Here is a 20,569-nt window from a genome sequence, read left to right on the forward strand (position 1 = left end):
CTCTACACACGCCCACTTTTTGTACAACTAATGTGTAATAGGAATGTGCTGAGTTACTCTTCTTGCAATGCAATGTGTCAAATCGCATAAGGCCAGAGGAGCTTAAAGTGGCTGTAGGTAAGTTACTAAAGCTCCAGAAAGCTTCAAGTCAACACAAGAAATGACAGGAATGACATTCATCACAGATCCACCTCCCCAGGTACCTGCAGAGGAGTTGTCAACAAAACAGAGTAGGGACTTCTGGATCAGACATGTCCTCTTTAGTCAGATTGTGTTTAGCATGTTTCACTTTAAAATGAGAATGGTCATCTTCTTAGATTTAACAAGTTTATATAGCCAGTGTACAATAAACAGGGCTAGTCTTTACAAGATAAGTCTTTGCAAGAAAACAAACAAAAAAAAAAAAAACAGAACAAACAAGAATGCAGTTTTTGGCCCAAGGGTAGATTGTCTGATGGGTGTATTAAGCTTGTACCCAAGGCAATTTAAACACTGTAAAACCTTCTCATAACTTGACTTCTAAAGAGACATGCCCTACCCTGTGTGCAGACTGAGCCCATAACCACTCCGCCAATAATATACTGTATAACCTCCCTCTATATCTTTCACTGCCAGTGGAGAGACAAAGCTTGTGCATACCAACCCATACTATAACATATACTGCATATAAAGTATAATTTATATATAAACACATTTTCATACACATGCACACGTGGGGATTGCTTACTTGCATACACTGACACACTTTCAGTGCCTGTCTATAAAAAGACCGGGCAAGTAAAACAGTAATCAGCTCTTGCAAGCAGAGCCAAGCAGGCATTATTTCACCACTAGTAGACAAACAGTTTGTCACAGCAGACGGCATGTGTCATTCTCGTCAGCGGGCCTGCGTCTTGGCATCCTTTGTTACATAAATCCAAAGCTGCTCTTGTCAGGAAGACAAAAAGCAGGGCTTTGGATTTTGGTCATTTGGGCACAATAATACCAAAAGCAGCTTGTGTCGTAAGCCCAGCAGAGCCAAGCGTCTTGATTATTACTTTTCACGGAAACCACCAAGACACAAAGACTGAAAAAGTGATGAATTTTTGCAATGGATCAACCCAAAGACAACACCTCAAAGGGACAAATGCTTGACTGTCAGACTGACAGAACACAACGGTCATAAGCAGCAGTAAATAAAAGTCAAGACTAACTGGGACTGACCCTGTGTATAAAAAAGTCATTGAAGTGGACTGCTTTGGACTTGAAAGCAGCTTCTGAGGTTTTGGAGCCCCATCAGAACACTGGGCTTCAGGTCTGAAATCTTTGAGAATGACCATAGTGGCACCACTGCTCTTTCAATTTGATGATGTCATCCTAAAATAAATGTGAACAAAGCCACATCAGAAAATTTGTTGATGCTGCAACTCCGTTGAGCAATGATACAGTTCAAACGAAAACAATAAGTTTATGCCCGAAATCACTCCCTTGCTCCCTATGTAATGGACACTCAATAGTTTACTCGGTTGCTGTGCTGTAAATGGAAGTTTTGAGATTTCAATTTTTGAAAGCCACTTGATAGCAGATACTATCCTCTCAGTGTCACCTTAGTCATGTTTAGAGTCCATCTTCATCACAACTTACACTAATAATATCAGAGTAACTACTTAAACATTTGCATGATTTGGGTGTACGACAAAATCCTCCTCAACACATCATCAAGCAGCATCTTAAATCTCTAAAACATACTTCAAATAACTAATCCATGGTTTCAGAATAAGGCCGAGTTAGGAACTGAATCTGCCCAATGTCATGCTACATGTATACACAGTTTTACAGTATCCAGGTTACCACAGTGCATGTGGACGCAGTGTCTGATTTCCTGCGTAACTTGATATCTCTGAGTAACCTGATTTCTTGTGTGCATGTAAACATACTGATTGTCACTATCTAACATGCTTCAAGAACTTGAGATCAAGCTAAGCCACAGAAAATCGATTGCAATATGTCAATAGCTGCTCCCTATTTGTGACAGAACATCTGAACTGCTAAGAAAGAATTCTCCTAGCTTAACACAAAGCCTGTGACAATAATTACCAGTTTGCCTTGTCTTTTTTCTTGGGATATAATTAGAATAGGTAATCAACACTGATGAGGATGGCGCCCTGTAACAGCTGCTCCCAGGGAGTCGATGCAGAGTCAGAATCACGACTGACAGTGAACTCCAGTTATACACCAGGGCTGATGATAGATTAGGCACACTGTTAAAACACATCAAGACTCTGCACATTTTTCTACATAATTATCCCACTGTTTGTTGGTAAAAGAGCAGAAAATATATCATAAATAATTTTATGCACCAATTACAGCATCTAGAGCATTACTATGTCATGTCATTGAGCTGATTAGTAGGCTAATCAATCATTAATCAATGTCTCTGAGAAAAGGACAGAGAGGCAAAATGTTCTACCCTAAATCAGAATAAAATAACTTTTATTTAAGTAGCTTTGTGGGCAACCCCATTATTCCAAGTATCTATGAGCTGTCAAATATGCCTGTCAGTAATGCTGTTAGACTTCAAGCTACTGAGAGTCATTTAATGTGAATATTGGATGCTGTCAGCTGTTTTGTGATCCTGTGGCTTTATTAAAATTACATAAGATCATGCTAGTGGAGTATTTCTTAAAATGAGTACCTGCACAAAAGCTGGGTGGGCTTTTTTCTGAGAGGTCTCAGGACTCACATCCAAGTTAAGAAATCTCATTGCGGAGTGGAAACCCTTTGTCATTCCCTCCCTATAGAAAGAGACTGGCCCCTTTTTGTTACGTCATCCTGTCTATAGCAGGCCTGCACTTGCTGTGTGTGCATATGGTGTGTTCCTGTCAGCATTTCTAGAATCATTGGCAAAGCATTCCTCAAATTGAGTCCGCCTCTAAAACTGCACTATCACTGCTTCTTATGGCTGCAGTTGTGATTAATAGGGTCCACGGACAAACAAATCTATAATTCTACTCATGATTATCTGTATTTACTTCACATGACATGACTCCCACCAATGCGTGCTGCTCAGCCAGACAGTCTACAATTATCCCTATTATCCTCATTATTATCAAGTCAATCCACTAGAGGTGGGTGGCTCTTTTAGCTTGTATAACATAACCTAAAAACCCTTCTCCCTCCTACTTCTCCTTCATCTGAGCCAAAGAGGAAACACAGGAAAACAGAGAGTGGTGTGGCGCACATGACAAGAGGAGGAAAGCAGACCAAAGGGATGCCCCCAGTGTGTGTCTCATACTATCATATGTCTCCAGACCTAATGGGTCTTACTGCTATCAGCACCATCACAGCTCAGCTTCCTGTCAGAGGGAGGCACGCACAAACACGGCAGTCATTTGGCAGGACTTAGGTCATGGGTAGCTCCAAGCAAGAAAAAAGTGACCAAAGGAAACTTTAAATACAGTTGGAATGCTTTAATCACAGATCAAGTTGTTTATCAAAAGTTTTTTTAAGGGAGAGTGTGTATCTACTTGACACCCTACACAGCACATAACCCAACAGCCCACCAACAGCTTCGAGGGTTAACAGATGTCATGAACCAGAGCCCAGAGGAAATCAGATGCAACTCAATCCGGATCCCCCTGCCGCTTAAGAGCATTGAACAACAGAGGCCCCACACCCACAGCTGTCCTCACACCTGTTACCATATGCTCATAAGTAACATCATGTTCAGCAGAAGAATATTAAGTGTTGGGCTACCTTCGATCTACTCGCCAAAGCTGAACACTGTGCTCAACTATGATTGTACGTTAGCTTTTTGTCAATCTCATACTTCATTTCCATTCCCCTTTTTACGTGCTCATGAAGAAACACGCATTTCCTGATTTAAAACTGCCATGAGCAGAAAGTGAAGTGAAACCAGAGCCATGCAGTGTCCACAGGGTGCAGGGTTTCCTTCGCACTCCATCCTGACAGAGAGATCTTGAGAGGAACCATATGAAAACATATGGGGATTTTTAGGGGTGGAAAAATGAACAGAAACATCTCTACAACTGTTTTATATATTAGTTTGCTTGGCAGTTAACAGGTTCTTTCAGCCTGTGACATACATGAGTTTCACCTTGTGACCAATGTTTCTCTTTGTCCATGTGGCTTGTTTGTTTATGGCCTTTGTTGCCATGATTTTCTCAATTGTTCCCTGTGAGATATTACATGATTTTGCAGGGTCTTTGACCAATGTTGCCACAATTTAGGTCACATGTTGTTGTCTCTTTGAAATCTTACAAAAATGGAGGCCTACTGGTGGCCTAGGGGTATAAGACATTGATGTGTTTAATCACCATATCAATGAGTTCACTAAAGCTCAGAACAGTTAAAAGACCAGCACTGCGAGTATGAATTGAGTCTCCTGCATCATCACTTACTGGCTCTGCTGGTTAAAACTACGAAACTACACATTCCCCAACACCATGTTTTGAAAACAGTACAGCATCTTCTAACCAGCCACTCTGCTGGCTCATCACTGGATTCAGGCTGTGACCCAAGATCCCTCGCATCCCTGAGCAGCTGAGCTCAGCTCTGCACAGCACAGCACCACACAGCAAGTATCCATGACTTCTCCTCGCTATTAAAAACAAGAGTGTGGTGCTTCTGCTGTGGAAGATAGAGGATTTTACACAGACGTTATAAAAGCAACATAAGGCTATGGACTAGAGCTGAGACAAACAGAGGATTAACTGATTAGTCAATAGATAGCAAATTAACTTTTTTAATAATCAATGAATTTTCCAAGCATAAATGCAGAGCATTTCTTTGTTTTCTACTGATGCAAATTGAACATTTCTCTGTGTTAAAGTTGCACAAGAAAATAGATGGGATTTTTGGGTCACAGCACTTTAAAGAGGAGATCAACTGGGATTTAAAAATGCTGGGCTATAAAAAGCAAACATGAGGGTAAACACTTTGGCTCCTCATCACCTGCAGTCCTAAGTTTGACCAAAAGTAATCACCCTCTCTGCCCTTATCCACTTCCACGAATGTGAATGAACCCCAGTGCACTTAAAACTGCTACAACATCACGCTCAAAATGTGCAACAGGGCGCTCAGCTTGACCTGAACTGCTGTTACAAGAGAAGCCCCGCAGAAGTTCCACATGCCTGCGCTGCTGAGGACGCATTAGTGTATTTGTTTTAATGAATCCTACTACAGAGGGAGGCATGGTACACAATAGACTTCCATGTACATACTTCCTCCACACCTGGCCAAAGTAGCAGCAGGAACTATGACCACATTCTTCGTCATTTATAGCAGCTCTATGGACTAGTCAGACTTTACACCCCAGAGGAAATGATCATATTAGAAACACTAGATATAGAATCAGCATCCTCACAAAGAGGAAATGACACAGAAATGGTTCTGATTTGTCACCTTAGTGCAGAAAGTTCAGCATTGCTTGTCCACTTCAGACTATTAGTTTATGAAAATGATGAGAGAAAAACTTAAAAAGTTGGCTGTTTATAGTCCTCCAGGCTGCCTTTTTTCCCCGGGACAAAGTGAACTAACCTGCAGTATTAACATTCACAACATGTGGCTGCCTGCTCCACTGTGAAGTCCCCTCAAACTGTCAAGACAGGGCGCCAATCCTAAATCTCTAGGGAGGTACCAAGAGTTCACCTTCACTCCCTAAAACTGAACCTGACACCAAAACAAGCACAGCTTCCAGGAGAATTTTTTTTTTACCTGTTGATTTTCAGAGCGAAAGCCCGTCGCTCTGCGCTGCCCAGAGAGGCCATATGCGAGTCTGAAGTCCAGTTTCAGCGGCGCTGGCGTTGGGGTTTTTCCTGCGGTCTCGCCGCCTCGCTGTCACATACGCACCGCTCCTTCTCCTCGCTACAGCTCAACTGTCATGTCAACACTCATCTTGGTCGTGGCGGCGGCAGCTTTACTGGGTGTAAACTTCCGCATTTGACTTGAGCCATTCTGTAGAGAGAGAGAGAGAGAGAGAGAAAGAAAGACGGAGAGAGACAGAGAGGGAGAGGGAGTAAGAGGGGGAGGCAGACACCGGCGAGGCGAGTGTGGGAGGGGATGATGGGACGGGTTGGATGAGGCACGCGCGCTCCCTCGCTGCCTAGATAAGCTCATGCGCTTGTTACCTCGGCCAAGGAAGTTATGTTTTCATCGTGTTTGTTTGTCAGCAGGATTATGCAAAAAGTAATGAACCGATTTTCACCAAATTTGGTGGAGGGGTGGGGCAAGGGCAAGCTTAGACACTATTAAAATTTGGGCTAGATCCGGATCATTAAACTATGAAATTGAATGTTTTTTCTCTGAAGTGTGGTGTATGTTGACGTTAGCCTTGGTGGAGGCCTGCGCTCTCTTATTGCCCCTCTAGTTTGATAAACAGTCTGTTTTTTCCAACAACGAATACTTGAATTTGTAGTTAATTTTACTACAGAAGCAAAGAGTATATCTTTCGCTTCTTTACTCAAATAGACCTTACTGTCTGTCTTTTCTCATTATTTCCGATATTCACAGATTTTACTGTCCTTATTCAAATTGTGGTTTATCTACACAATCATACCTTTCATTGTATCATCATTTGCACCTGTGATAGTCAAATTTTAAACTTCTGTGAACTTCCTGGTTTTCCTTACGTTTAGGACAGTTGTCCTGTTCTTCAAAAGCCTCAGCCCTACCACCCCACCACCCCGTATTTAAAAACGTTTTCACTGTTTTGAGTGTGACAGAGGTGTTGGTGAGAGGAAGAGAGAAACCAAAACCTGATGAGTAAAAATGAAATACTCATAGTACTAAGCTTGCAGAAACAAGTTTGAGTGAACGAGTGATTTCTCACCCTCTCCCTCTCAGAAATACTCAACATTTTGGTTTGACATTTTGGAAATACTCTTAATCGTTCTTATTCCGGGAGCTATGACCAATCAGAAGCCAGTTAGCTTAGTATAAACAATGGACCGGGGGGGGGCAGTTAGGTTGGTTATGTCCAAAGTTGCCAGCACCTTTAAAACTCACTATTCAGCTGTTTGCACCAATCTAGACTCCAAGAAGTCATTGCACCCAGTCAAGAATAGTCTGGCACCTCCCTTAAAACAACAACTTGACATTTTCACAGAGGCTATCACTTTCTGTACAGATTTTAATGAGATATGGTCAGGTGCTAACAGCTTTAGCTTTAGAGGTGCCAGCAGGCAGGTAAGTTTGGTAAATTACCAGGTAACCATTCACTCTATCACTACTCTCTGTATAATGGGCACTTACTTTGTGAGAAGCAAATTGAAGCTTTGGACATTTGGACATTAACAGATTCCACAAATGAATATCTGCTAACAATCTCCCAAAAACAAACATGCACAGACAAGATGAAGCCTTCATCAAAATCTCTTATCTTAGGTTTTTACAATATTGAATAAAGATCTCTCCCCATCAACCCATTATACTCATTATACCTATACCCTGTATCTTCAGAAAAGAAAGGAGGCAAATAAGAAGCAAAAACAAGACAAAACAATTTGCCACAGCTGCCAAGCCAAGCCACATGCTATGTACACGTACTCCTGGAATCAACACAATATAGCAAGTACATAACACTGCTCAGTTACATCAAATTGCAAGACAAAATGTGCAAAAAAAAAAAAAAAAAAAAAAATCAGTCGCTGCTGTCATAAACTAGTTTCTGGCGCCCTCTTGTGGTGGATGCGTGTCACCACATCAAGTTTAGTCTGAGAAACTCCCGTTGCTGCTGTGACGGTGAAAACGTACTTTTGTTGTCATGAAGAGGTTGTGATTATATATTATTTCTTTATCGGCCAACTTAAATTGTTATTTTTAATCTCCTTTCCCCTGTGCACATTTTATGTCCCGACTGAACGAAAACGGAACCATTTGTCGCTGCGCCTGGATTTCAACGGATTCCCTACAGTGAGGCACGCTGTCAGAACGCAAAGCTACAGCAGTACAGGAATAACAGTGTGGTGAAAACTTTAAATACCGCCATCTGAAAGAGGAACGATCGGGTAATTTTCTTTATGGCCTTCGTAAATCAAGGAAAGTCTGTTTGTGTTAGCTGTTGTTGTCGAGCAGGTGTTAGGATAAAGTCCGTGTTGGCTAAGCATGCTGATCCACTGCCACTCACTGAGTGCTAGTACTGCGATGAGTGGTTTTATGTTATTTCTCTATGTTTTTTGGGTTGTAATGAGTTATAAGGAGGGATTTGTGACGCCAGCAAAATCCCGTTTTATTTACAGACTATTTGCGAACATTATGACAAAGACTGACAAATCATTTTCTGAAGTGAATTCACAGTGACATGTCACAGCTGTGTATGATGCTCTTCCGGCACATTTCTACACAAGACTCAAGTGTCGTTGACTAGATCTGATTCTTCTCAGTTTTGTTATATATACACGAATCTGTTTGTGGCAGTTTTTACTGTTTCTGTCTGCTGATTCATCACATCAGATCCATCTGGTGTCACCAGTGACAAACATTATTTCTGGTATGGATGGCATGGTGATAGAGGAGGAGGATGACTGCCCAGAGTTGGTGCCCATTGATACCCAGCCTGTTCCCCCTGCAGAGCAGATACCTGTCACCATCATCACAGGCTACCTTGGTGAGGGACTGTCTGTGTTACTCACAGTGTTAATAAATTATTACCTGGATTATAATCTCACACATTTGGCATTCCTTCCTCTAGCTCTGATCCTAGACCAGGGTGTTGTTCACTCTTATAATGATTAAAGCTTGTTCTACATGATGAATATTGGAAAAATGGCAACAAATCCAGTGTTTTCCCGTTTCTTTGTAGGCGCTGGGAAGACCACACTCCTGAACTACATATTAACAGAACAACACAACAAGCGGATTGCTGTCATACTCAATGAATTTGGAGAGGGTAAACTCATCATGTCCTTTGGAGAACTCCAAATTAATAAACTCAACTTCTTTAGTCAAGAGACACACTACTCTCAGTCTGACAAATTTATTGCTAGGCTGTTTGTTGTGTTTTCAGAAACATCCACAAGAGAGCAGCATAGTAACACTTTGCCACAAACCCAGAGAGCCATGTACCACAGTTTGTAAAATGTTGTACATTATATTTGAATTTAGCTCAGTACTATTTTACATATATGTCACATTTCTTATGGTGTCACTGCACATTTATTCAGCTCAGACTGCTTTGACCAGTTTTCTTCTTTTCATTAAACTAATCTGAAATAATTACCTGGTGCCATTAAAACTCTTTACCTGGGTTTTTGCAGATTTCCTATTAATTCTTTTGTACAAACTACTCATTGTCTATCAGTGACTGATTGTTCCTGCTGCAGGCAGTGCCCTGGAGAAGTCCCTCGCAGTGAGCCAGGCAGGAGAGCTGTATGAGGAGTGGCTGGAACTGAGAAATGGCTGTCTCTGCTGCTCTGTCAAGTATGGAGATTAATTGTTGCCTGTTGTTTTAATAGAACAGGATCAAAGGCTGCTTTTAACTTGTTACATAATGAACATAATCAAAATGCATCAGCTTTTCCATACATGTATGAATGACTGTGTTAATGAAGATGTATTGTGGGTACAAAATAATAATGTATCCAGTTCTGGTATGGCTTACAACAGAACACTTTTTGTACTCTGGTACCATAGACATACTGTGGACATTTTGTTTATCAGTGCTGCATGTACCTTTTTTAATCATTAGTGGCTGTTTCTTAATTTTTCAGGGACAATGGTCTTAAAGCTATTGAGAACCTGATGGAGAAGAAAGGAAAGTTTGACTACATCCTGTTAGAAACCACAGGACTTGCTGATCCAGGTAAAAGTTAAAAGAGCAGCTATTATATACATATTTATTTGAGTGTGAAGTATACCTTTTGTTTGTTTTGTTTTGTTTTTTTCAAACTTTAGTTTCAAACTCAAAACCACATATAAATAGTTATTTGCCTCCTGTAAAACCTCGCTGACTCACCAGCTGTGTCACTAGAGGGTGTGTGTGTGTGTGTGGTGTGGTGTGTGGTGTGTGGGTGGGGGGGCGGGCTGGAGGCAGTGAGGTGACTTTGTTCTTTCTTGTGTTTAAATAATGATTAAACCCCTGCAGATTTCAGAAGTGAAACATTTTTTAACTCTGAGGACCAGACTTGTGTTGCCGTGACAGGAGCATCCAAGGAACCCATTTCCATCAGGGCAGATTAAAAAAAAACCCTAGCTGTCCGTTCAGCTCTCAGGTTTGAATCAGGAAATCAATATTAGGCTATCAGAGGGTGAGCGCTGTAGCGATCGTGGTGTGTCACTAAGTGACAGGTGTCAAGGGGTAGTGGCATGGGCAGACACACACCACTTGGCCCCACAGACAGAACCGACAGAACACGCTCAGACTGGGAGCCTTCCTCACACCTCTGCCATGTCATTGGCCGAGACAGGCTTGTTATCGACTGGGACAGTTCTGTCATTGGCTCCGGCAGTGCTGTCAATCATAAAGGCTCCCCAGGGGGATTCTCCCCTTTCCATTCAGGAAGAGGTTGGATGAGTTATGTGAAACATGCCACTCAAAAACAGTGTTTTCATTACGCATCCATCAAATATTTACAATGCTTTCTTATTCTCAGCTTGGCAGTTTGACAAAAGTGCATTATGTGAACAAGCTGTGGCTGGCATGGTAACATAGGGTCTTGTAATAACCACGTTCACAGGAAAATGGAAACAAACCAAATGTACCAGCAGGAGATAAACAATTGAAAGCTTCTGATATTGGTTTTATCTGCTCCACAGATCTCAGCCAGGGAAAAAAAAAAAAGCATGCAGGGTTTCTGAAAGTACTGCAATGCTGATTTAAACACAAATACTAAAGATGTGGATGTCACTGAATAAAATAAATTCACCTAGTGCTGAAATTATTCATTTAAAAACAGAATATTAATCACAATTCTGAGTTGTTAGTTAATTAATTGTCAGCTAATCCAACATCTCTCATCAAGTAAAAATGCCAAAAATTTGCTACTGTAAACTTAATATCTTTGTTTGTTTTTTTTTAAACTTTTTATTTTATCTTTGGTTTTTTTGTTGATGTTTTTGAATTGTGAAATTGTGAATGTGTCAGCCCTAAATTCTTAGAAATAATATTTTAAGCCAGTTGGTAACATGACTCAGTAAGTCACTGCACAAGAATTCTGAAAACACTTATTCTTGATGATTTAAATTGTTATGTACTTTATATTAATAGTCATTTATATCTAACATACCAATTCGTATCCCCTCTCTGGCAGGAGCTGTGGCCTCCATGTTCTGGGTTGATGCAGAGCTTGGCAGTGACATCTATTTGGACGGTGAGATATTTGTAATGACACGTTTCAGATATCATTGGTCTGCCTGATGCAACTTAAATCAACTATGTATTTTAGTACTGCACTTAACAACATTATACTGATTAATGTAATGGTCGCACTATAATTCAAAGTCAGAGGCTTTAACTTTTAACATCAGACCAACACAAATCAAGCTTTCCCTGCAAATAACACTGTAGGTCAAACATTAATGATAGGTCTAGTGGGGGCAATATTGATAAAGGTCAGCTTTTTAACATAGATCTTTTTACTCAGACACCACTTTTTACTTAATCTAGGGGAATAAAGCATGAGGCATTATGTTTCTAGATTTAAAAATTCTCCTACTGTTCAGTGCGATGATTATAAGTTTCTATTCTGAGCTTGTAATATCTCCAGTTCCAGTGCAATTTTGATGAGACATTTTTGTGAGTAGCCCAAATGGTGCCTGCCTTGTTTGTAGGAGTTGACATATTTTGTTATTTATTTACCTCCTTTACCGGTGTGCTTGTGTTTGCATGAACAGTGTTTTGCTCCTCACACTAAATACTCAGCTGTCCGCTCTGTTGTGACAGGCTAGTGGGCCAAAAGTGTACTTCAAATGGCTGAGAAAGTGGTGCAAGCAGTCAGACAAAACTAAACACCAAAAGGCAACTGCAGTTGTTGTGGTACAGTCTTTTTAATTCACTGATCACCCATAACTTGTGTATTTTGTTCATTCTAGGCATTGTCACTGTCATTGATGCCAAGTATGGATTGCAGGTACGTGATAAGTGGCTTTCCAGTTTTGAAAGGCTGAACCATGTCTAGTGCTGAAACAGTTAGTCAATTAATGAGAAAAACATTAAATGACAACAATTTCAATAGTTGATTAATCTTTCTGGTCATTTATCAGGCAAAAATGCTCAACATTTACTGGTTCCAGCTTCTCTAATGTGGAAATTTGCTTCTTTTCTCTGCCTACCTGTTTGTTAACAGAATATCATTGGGTTTTGGATAGTTGATCAGATATAACAGTTTGACTTTTAGTCACTGATAAGTCAAAAACAGCATTAAAAAAATATTCAGTGTTGAAAATAATAATTAGTTGCAACTCTAATCGTGCTGCCATATCTGCCTCTGAGCACTAACATTAAAAAACAAACTTTGATCAAAATAATTCAAAAGTTGTATACCCCACCCCCCCAGTGGACAGCAACACACACTCTCTCTCTCTCTCTCTCACACACACACACTGCTCTCTTTGTGATATTTAAAAGAAACAGGACAAGTGACACCTAGATAATGGGCTCTAATTTGAAGGTGTCATGCACAGTGAGGTGACAGATTTTGTGGCCTAGGTGCTGTCCTGTCCTCTGAGTGGAGAGAGGCAGGATGAGGAGAGTCATGACAGAAAGGAGGGGAGGATAACTCATAGTGAAGGAGTAATTGATATCAGAGATGTGAACATTGTAATAGGACTGTCACATCCACTCACCTGCCTCTCCCCTCATCTGTCTCATGAAATATCCATCTGTCCAAGGGGGTTCAGGTTAACTCAGAGCCCCTGGCTTCACACCCTCTAAAAGGCCTTTGTCCCTTGACACAGAGGTAGTTGAAATAAAAAAGCAGCCAATCAGCCAATCTATTATGTTTTATTTAATATGTTTTTGCCATTCATTCCTTTAGATTTAAAACTGTGGAGATTCAGGCAGTGACAGGTTCATGTCAGATTGACACTCAGGGGTCAGGATCCAGATTAACACCTCCCTCCCTCCCTGCTCTGTCTGCTATTAGATATTAAACTGTTTGGAAAATGCTGCATCCCCAGTGCAAGTGTACAGGACACAGACAAAATGAAAAGAGATCTCCTGTGGTTTCATGTGTTGAGAAAGTCACTTACTTCATGAAGATGAAATACTGGCATTTATTTTATCAATTTATCTGTCGCATTTTGCACAAACCTTTTTTTGCCTCCATTTTGCGGGTTGATTTGCACGTTACATCCACTCTCTCTTCATCCTGCAGCAACTAACAGAGGAAAAAGCAGATGGACTCATCAACGAAGCAGTCAGGTATGTTAAATGTAGGTTTTTTTTACACTTATTTAGTGAGCTTTAGAGATGCCTTAAAGACATAATAAAACCGCTCAGTATCCACCACACACACACACACCAGGTCTCATCACTTGCTGTTGACTGGACTCGGCCCGTCTCCCTGGACATCTCTGTGTTTGTCCCTTCCAGCAGCTGTATGGTGTTGTTGTTGAACAAATAACACAGATGAAGAAAGACCAGTTGCGTGACCCTTTGCATTCTTTCTCTTTGTTTGTGTTTTCACCTCTAAACTAAACAGCGCTCAGCTCCCATTTGAGTCTGGAATGTATTGCCCACTGCCACCCATGAACACTTCTACACATCACATCACACACACACAGAATGTGAACAAGCAGTGTTTTTTTCTTTCCACATGTTCTTAATTTTGAATGTTTCTATGGGGAATTTTTCTCTGTTGTTGGATTATGTTCACTTTCCAAATAAACGCTATGTTGTTTTTCATTTTCAGACAGATCGCTCTCGCTGACTTGACCATTATCAACAAAACAGACCTGGTGAATGAGGAGGAACTAAACCAACTCAGACACACTGTCAGGTCAATATCCCGTACTTCATACTGCTTGTCATCTGCCTTCCTCTGTTATTATACTTCTTTTTCATCTGTGTACCTGTCATTAAGCTGCACGTGAAAATTTTGGACAGTGCTACATTACATGTAGCCTAGTATTAACACTTTTCCTTTCACTTTAGATCGATAAATGGTCTGGTCAAGATTCTAGAAAGCCAGAGATCAAGGTACGTTTTGTTTATTTTTTTTCCTGGACAAAAACTGGATTGTTTTGTGTGATAAGGTGAGATAGCTTTTCTGTGGCCAGGTTCCCTAGTTTATTTAGTACAACAGATGAACTCCACGTTGCTGCTCCTCCTCAGATCTTTGTTTCAAAGATGAAGCAACTCAGGCGAGACATTGTTCATGAGCCCCCCCCCCAACACTCACACACATATACATACACAAACTGCTGCGCCCTGAGTAAACACCAAACCTTCAGTGGTGTCCACTTACCCACAAGTCTTTGCTCTTTGACCCCCAGGTCTTCAAGATGACATGGGTTGCTTATGTTTCAGTGTGTGTACGTTCAAATATTTGTGTGTATGTGCGCCCTCAGTGCTGGTATGTTTTGTGTATTTGGACCCAGGTAGCATCTGGCTAACGCAAGCAGCATGTATCAAAGGTTTGGGTGTGTTTCAGATCTGCTTTGCTCCCCCTGCAGAGTTCAGGCCAGGGTGAGCAGATGAAAGACACTGTGCAGTGAGGGGTTAATCGGAAAAACATTCACACACCTTTCTAGTCGAATCAGTTAGCTCAGTTACCCTTACTGTTAGTTTTAGCCAACCCATGGCAAAGGCTGAGATTTCTTGCTTAATTTATCACCCACTATGATGTGGTTAGATATTAAAGTAATCTAAATAGTAATAAAAAAGGAAAATAATCTTCTTCCACAGGGTGGATCTCTCTGAAGTTCTGGATCTGCATTCCTTTGACAGTAAGGATGGAGCAAAGTGAGTTGGTTTTGTCCCATTTCAGTCTCATGTTCACAAAATGTTTTCATAAGATATTTGTAATCATTACCAATATATGAACTGAGTGGGACATTTTACACTACACACATACTACAAAGTAAACTTGGCAGTCCTGTCTTGCAGATAAATGATGTAATGGCGACACTATGACAACATATTCCTTTAAAAAAAAAAGCAAGAACTGTTTGGTCCACTCTTTCCTGCCTAAAATAGGAGGGAAATGCGCAAAACAAAAGAGTTCAAGTAGGTTGTTACGTCAGATGTTCATAAGTATATGTCTGTGTTTTTCACTGATACAGGCTGTGAATTTAGAATTGATCCACAAATTTTAAAAAAATTACCTCGACAGAATCCTAAGATGTAGCACTTCCCTCTCCATCACAACATAGTGTAAATAAGTACACATGTAATAGAGCTAACTTAGACTTAGACGGACTTTATTGATCTAAGTTAGTGTGTTTGCTGATAATGTTGACTGTGCTAATGCACAGTGATTATGATGCTCTATTTCAAAACTTGGACTGAAAGATCAAGAACTCATTTTGACGACCTTTGTTGCTAGTCTGTCTGAACTGTGTACCCAACAGTCTTTGATACCATTGCTCACCATGTTTCTCTCTAATTAACAGACTCTTTTATTGAGCGTCCCCCTGTTACACCACAGGGTGGTCATCATATTGTATCCCCTGTAGAATGTCATTCTCATGAATAGAGTCAGTGTTCATCCCTTCATGTGAATGAAACGGGCCGCGGTGTTAAAGCTCTCTTACATGCCCTCAGTCAGTGTCTCTGAGACCAGCTGCAGAGGATTAGAGCTGTGTGTGTCCACCGGGCTCCCGAGGAGTCCCCCACGTCCCAACAGATAGCTCCTTTCCCCCTGCCTTTGAGAGTCCAGGCCCCTCCTCCCCTCAATCCCATGCTGGCTGTTTGAAGCGGCCCCCCGCCGCTCTGCCTGTGTGGTACTAACAGCACACAAGGCTCAAGCTGCTGGACACAACATTTAGCCTCCTTGTGAGGTCTGATGGGGAGAACAAGGGCTGTGGTTTATTTGGGGGCGGTTGTGGTGGGTGTTTTGTGGGATTTAATTGCCATTTCTAAAGTTTTCACAAGTCCATTCAGAGCTGTGTCATTAAGCACTGATACAGTACACTTTGTGTTATACTGTGAGACTAAAACACAAAGAAAAAAAACTCTATCGTCCACTCTTCTTCTGCAGAGAAGATGAAGGATGTGGATAAAAGAAATGAAAAAGCTCAAGTATGTTTGTTTGCACTTACATTGCACACTGTCCTTCAGACGGTCATTTTATTTAACCTTTATTTATCCCAGAAAAGCCACACTGATAATACAAATGTATTTTTCACAATGGCCAGCAATAACAACAAGCTACAGTTAAACAACATAGAACAGGGAATACAGAATATGTCACATAACGGGATTAGTCAGAAGTATGATTTTGAAATAACAAATGAAACAATAATTTAAAAGATTTTATTCTAGAAACAACCAAAATGGCAGCTAAAAATTGTGTTTCCCAACCTTTTTGGCTTCTGACCTCTATGTCTACTCGTGAACTCTGATCAGTTGTAACTTATGTCTGTCCCCTATGACTTGAGGATAGTACATAACGACTCAGAATCCAAAGATGCAGCTGTGGTCAGTCCATCCTGACACAATGTCATACAGTTTAGATCTCAGACACAAGCTGTTATTTAACAAATTACTTGAAACTTTCATTTCAACTGCATTTTGTAAAGGTGATAAATGCAACATTGCAACATTGAATTCTCCAAGTGAAAATGAGTCTCATTTGTGGACTGAAACTGAAAAAATATTTCACTGTGTTTAATCATTTCTCTCCTCTGAAGTCTAGCAGAGAAGCTTCAGCTTGTGAAACCTACAAGGCCTCATCTTGACAAGGTATTGTTTGTGTGCTCTGAACTGTTTCACACTTCTCCACTCCCTGTGCTCACTCTCTCTAAGTTTTCCTTGTTTTGTTTGCTAATTTATTTCAACACATCATTTCCTCTGGAGTAAAGGGGGATGCACTCTCCTGAGGCTAAAACTTGAGCCTTGCATTCCCCCAGGCTGTGACACTGTAGTGAAAACTCCTTCACTGCTCTGGTTTTTGTGTTGAGATCAACTTGAGGCTTTTGATGTTTTCTTGTTACACTACAAATAGACGCGGTCTCGGCCATACACGGCAGCACAGACATTGATTCACTCTAGACTTCAGTAGACTGTGGTGGCTAGACTGACTAGAGTCTTGGCTATGTATAATGGCTTCACAGTTGTTTGAATTGCATCCAGATGTCATAAAATGTAGTATACAGTCCATGTTTCACTGAGTAATTAGCAACTGGATGTCAGATATGAATGGGAAACCTCTAGTGTGCCCTTTAACAGAAAAGATAAGAGTCCCCAAAGCCCAAGTATCATTTAAATCCAGTTCTTTTCCACAAAAATGGTGATTATTAAAAATATTTATTTCAGGATTAGCCTCATATCTTTTCTCTTGATGTTTTCATCGGGCTTTAGTGCAAATGACTCATTGCAGCAATTAGGCCTCATCTTGTTTTCAGTTGTGCTTTATAACCATGAACTTTTATCACAGGATGAGGAGAGATGAGGGTTGTTTGTGTGGGCAAATAACAGCATTGTTGTCTGTTTTCTCTGGGTTCCCCTTTCCCGCATGAAGCTCAACGTCCCTCAGATCCCCTCCCCTCCCCTTCTTCCCCATGTTGCTCTTTTCATGTAAATGAGAATGCTGTTTTTCTGTTGTTATACCAAATGACAAGGAAGTGTGTAACCTTAACACTTCAACACAAAACCCCCAAATATCTGCAAAGTGCTCTTTTAATGCTGTAAGGAACAATTGAGAGGAGGGAATGTGTGTGTGAGTGAGAGAGAGAGAGAGAGAGAGAGAGAGAGAGAGAAAGAGTGAGAAGGTTGGCAGATAAAGAGAGGTGCCGATGCTGGGAGTTGTGGTTTTTGACACGGCCATTGACAAAGTCATCAGCCGGGGCGTAAAAAACACATCTTTTGTTTAATGTTCATTATGACTTTAATAGTTTCAGAAACCTGGAGGTATATGTTAAAATGTATTTTAAACAAATGTCATCAGTGAGTCTTACTCAGGGCGTGAAAAAACATACAAGCAGTGGTGTAACACTTAACCAAGTACTGAACTTAAGTACAGTTTGAGGTACTTTACTTGAGTATTTCAATTTAATGCTCTTTATACTTTACTCCACCACATTTCAGAATATTGTAGTGTTTACTCAGTTACAATTATCTGACGGCTATAGTTACCTACTGCTTTTCATATCAAGATTTTAACATAAAACATATGATCAGTTGTAATGTGCATTGCAAAAGATGAAACTACCCAGCAGTATATAGATTTGTTAAACTAATTTATGCTTGACACTTAAATATACTTTCACTTCAGTAGGATTTCAGTGCAGTATTTTTTATTGTGGTATTGCTACTTTTACTTAAGTAAAAGATCTGAGTACAAATGTCATTACTGCATTCAAAGCACTTTTATATACTTTCTTAATTTCACACAAAGTGTCATTTAACTGTATTTCAGAGAGGGAAAAAACACAAAATGTCAAACTTCTCGCATAAACTTAAAATATTTCTGTTTGGTATTTTGTGTGTCATCCTCAGAGTATTTTAACTGTGACATTTGAAGTGGCGGGAGATCTCTCTGAGGACGCCTTGAATGTTTTCATACAGGTACAGACACTCTGAATTGTGCAGATCCCTACAACCATTACTAATTAGCAATAATACAATAAGGTCCTTTGAAAAGTAAACAACCATTTTCCACTGTTTCAGGATCTCCTATGGGAAAAGATGCTCAAAAACAAAGAAGGGCAACCCATGACCGTCATCCGGTTAAAGGTACAGTATAGCACAGCAGTCATCCCAGTGGCAGCGGTGATCAATAACAGCTGCTTTATTATCCATATTAATCAGTTCCAAACACTTCATTCAGTGCGGGTTAATGTGTCACTCGTCACTTGTGACTTGTGTGTTTTTGTGTGTTTTCAGGGCATAGTATCATTCGCAGGTAAAGCCCACCAAGTGATGCTGCAGGGGGTCCATGAGCTGTACGAGCTGAATGAGACTCCACAGCTTTGGGAGGAGAACCTGCGGATCAACCGGCTGGTCTTCATAGGTGAAGATACACACACACACATAAATTCTTATAAGTGCATCACAGTTTTGGGAAATGCTGTATTTTATGGGTTCACAGTTTCCTAAAAATGTCCCAGGTACAGTTTTTTTTTAAATATAAACACTATTCAGTAGAGTCTTGTATTTACTGCACAGTAGATCAGCAGAAAATGCAAAAATATCAAATTTATCTATACAGACCTGTGTTTGCAAATAGCTGCACTGTGTTAATGCTCAGTCTGCTCTGTTTTCTAGGTAAGAACCTGGACAAGGACGTTCTGCAGGAACAGTTCATTTCTACAGTTGTGCAGGGGGAAGAGAGAAAGTAGCTGGAAACTTTTCTCTCCTCTTCACATCAAAAACTTGACTCTGGAGCAGACGTTGTGGCATTTGGTCATCCATAGATCCAGGACTGTGTTTCAGATGTTCATTCCTTTCCTTCAAGTGGATGAGGTATGTCAGAGGATGGCTGAGGTTACTGTAGTGTTAAGGCCGTAGCACGGGAAGAGTTTTTTTTTTTTTTCCCCCCCACAAAATCTGGAAGCTTAATCAATACGCTGCATTTTATAGAGATGCCTTTGTAAAATCTGCAGTTTTTGGGAGGCTAAATAGACAAAAATACTGTATCAAGTCTGGTACAAGACTGAACTTTGTAAATGAAGCAACCTTGCTTAGGTCTCTGGCTTTTAACATCCTGTATTTTTAAATTATTCAAAATAAAGTTTCTTTTCTTGAACATGTGATTCTTTAACTGTTATGTCTGATATACCTAAACAAAATAATGTTTTGGCTTTATCTGGCTGACAACAGCAGACTCTTAACATAACAACAGAGACAAAGTGCCTTTGTGTTAAAGCGGTAAGTTCACTATGATACTCAACAAAGTGTGAGAAAGGCCTCCAAGAGCATTAATATCTTAGCTTTCATTGTTATGAAACGCATACAAAGAGTTTCGTAAGTTAAGCATCCAGTAAACAGACCATGATTAGAATAGTGTTTGTTTCACATGTACAATAACTCAAATGTTGTAGCAAAGTGATGCTTTACAACTAAAGTTTCCCCAAAAATGCTGTGTCTGTAATTATTCTTAAGTATTCTCTTGTTTTGGTCTACAGATCCACCCAACTAAACTGGGTGAGTGTCTTAATTTATTCAGCTTTCTACTGCAGTGAAACAGTTACGTTGTTACTGGTTTTATTTAATCTCAACTGTGTGTGGTGCTGTCATCTGCAATTTAATTTGTGCTCATGATACTTTACAAATTACAGCCGGTATTTGTATTATAATATCTGGTATTTGTTATTTAAGCTTTGATTGGTACAGTCATGTGAGAACACACGCACACACACAGAGAGAGAGAGAGAGAGTAGACCCAGGCAGGTGAGGAAATAGGTGGAGTTTTCCCAACTCGGTCAATTTGCAATGGAGATGGTTTAGCAAGCACGGTTTTAGCACATATCC

At 40.4% G+C, this 20,569-nt stretch overlaps 2 protein-coding genes across 4 annotated transcripts in view; one reads left to right on the top strand and one right to left on the bottom strand.

Annotated features, from left to right (window-relative positions):
* The window catches only part of dock8 (dedicator of cytokinesis 8), a 51,709-nt gene extending 45,674 nt beyond the window's left edge, over positions 1-6,035 (bottom strand). For both annotated transcript variants that reach the window (XM_018669118.2, XM_018669117.2), the window contains exon 1: positions 5,716-6,035. In XM_018669118.2, coding sequence (XP_018524634.1) covers positions 5,716-5,768 — 53 coding nt within the window. In that variant the 5' untranslated portion in view covers positions 5,769-6,035. The remainder of the gene's footprint in view (positions 1-5,715) is intronic.
* A 1,703-nt stretch (positions 6,036-7,738) lies between these two features.
* Positions 7,739-20,175, top strand: cbwd (COBW domain containing). Of its 2 annotated transcripts, none has more exons than XM_018669672.2 (16): positions 7,739-8,006; positions 8,471-8,605; positions 8,801-8,887; positions 9,321-9,417; positions 9,708-9,799; positions 11,247-11,306; positions 12,028-12,065; positions 13,311-13,357; positions 13,848-13,934; positions 14,090-14,134; positions 14,843-14,899; positions 16,789-16,840; positions 18,596-18,664; positions 18,767-18,832; positions 18,983-19,109; positions 19,364-20,175. In XM_018669672.2, exons 2-16 carry the CDS (start codon positions 8,491-8,493, stop codon positions 19,435-19,437), a joined length of 1,113 nt encoding a protein of 370 aa, XP_018525188.1. In that variant the 5' UTR covers positions 7,739-8,006; positions 8,471-8,490; the 3' UTR covers positions 19,438-20,175. The 2 variants fall into 2 exon arrangements, with proteins under 2 accessions (XP_018525188.1, XP_018525186.1); XM_018669670.2 differs by having other exon boundaries at positions 7,740-8,006; positions 8,452-8,605.
* The last annotated feature ends 394 nt before the right edge of the window (positions 20,176-20,569 follow it).

This window comes from Lates calcarifer, linkage group LG13 (genome assembly GCF_001640805.2).
Source record: "Lates calcarifer isolate ASB-BC8 linkage group LG13, TLL_Latcal_v3, whole genome shotgun sequence".
Classification (NCBI taxonomy): Eukaryota; Metazoa; Chordata; class Actinopteri; family Centropomidae; genus Lates; species Lates calcarifer.

Coding starts and splice junctions, on each gene's coding strand:
- cbwd (XM_018669672.2), top strand. CDS start 8,491: ATGGATGGCATGGTGATAGAGGAGGAGGATGACTGCCCAGAGTTGGTG. Junction 9,418..9,707: donor TGTCTCTGCTGCTCTGTCAA/GTATGGAGATTA, acceptor TTAATTTTTCAG/GGACAATGGTCTTAAAGCTA. Junction 11,307..12,027: donor CAGTGACATCTATTTGGACG/GTGAGATATTTG, acceptor TGTTCATTCTAG/GCATTGTCACTGTCATTGAT.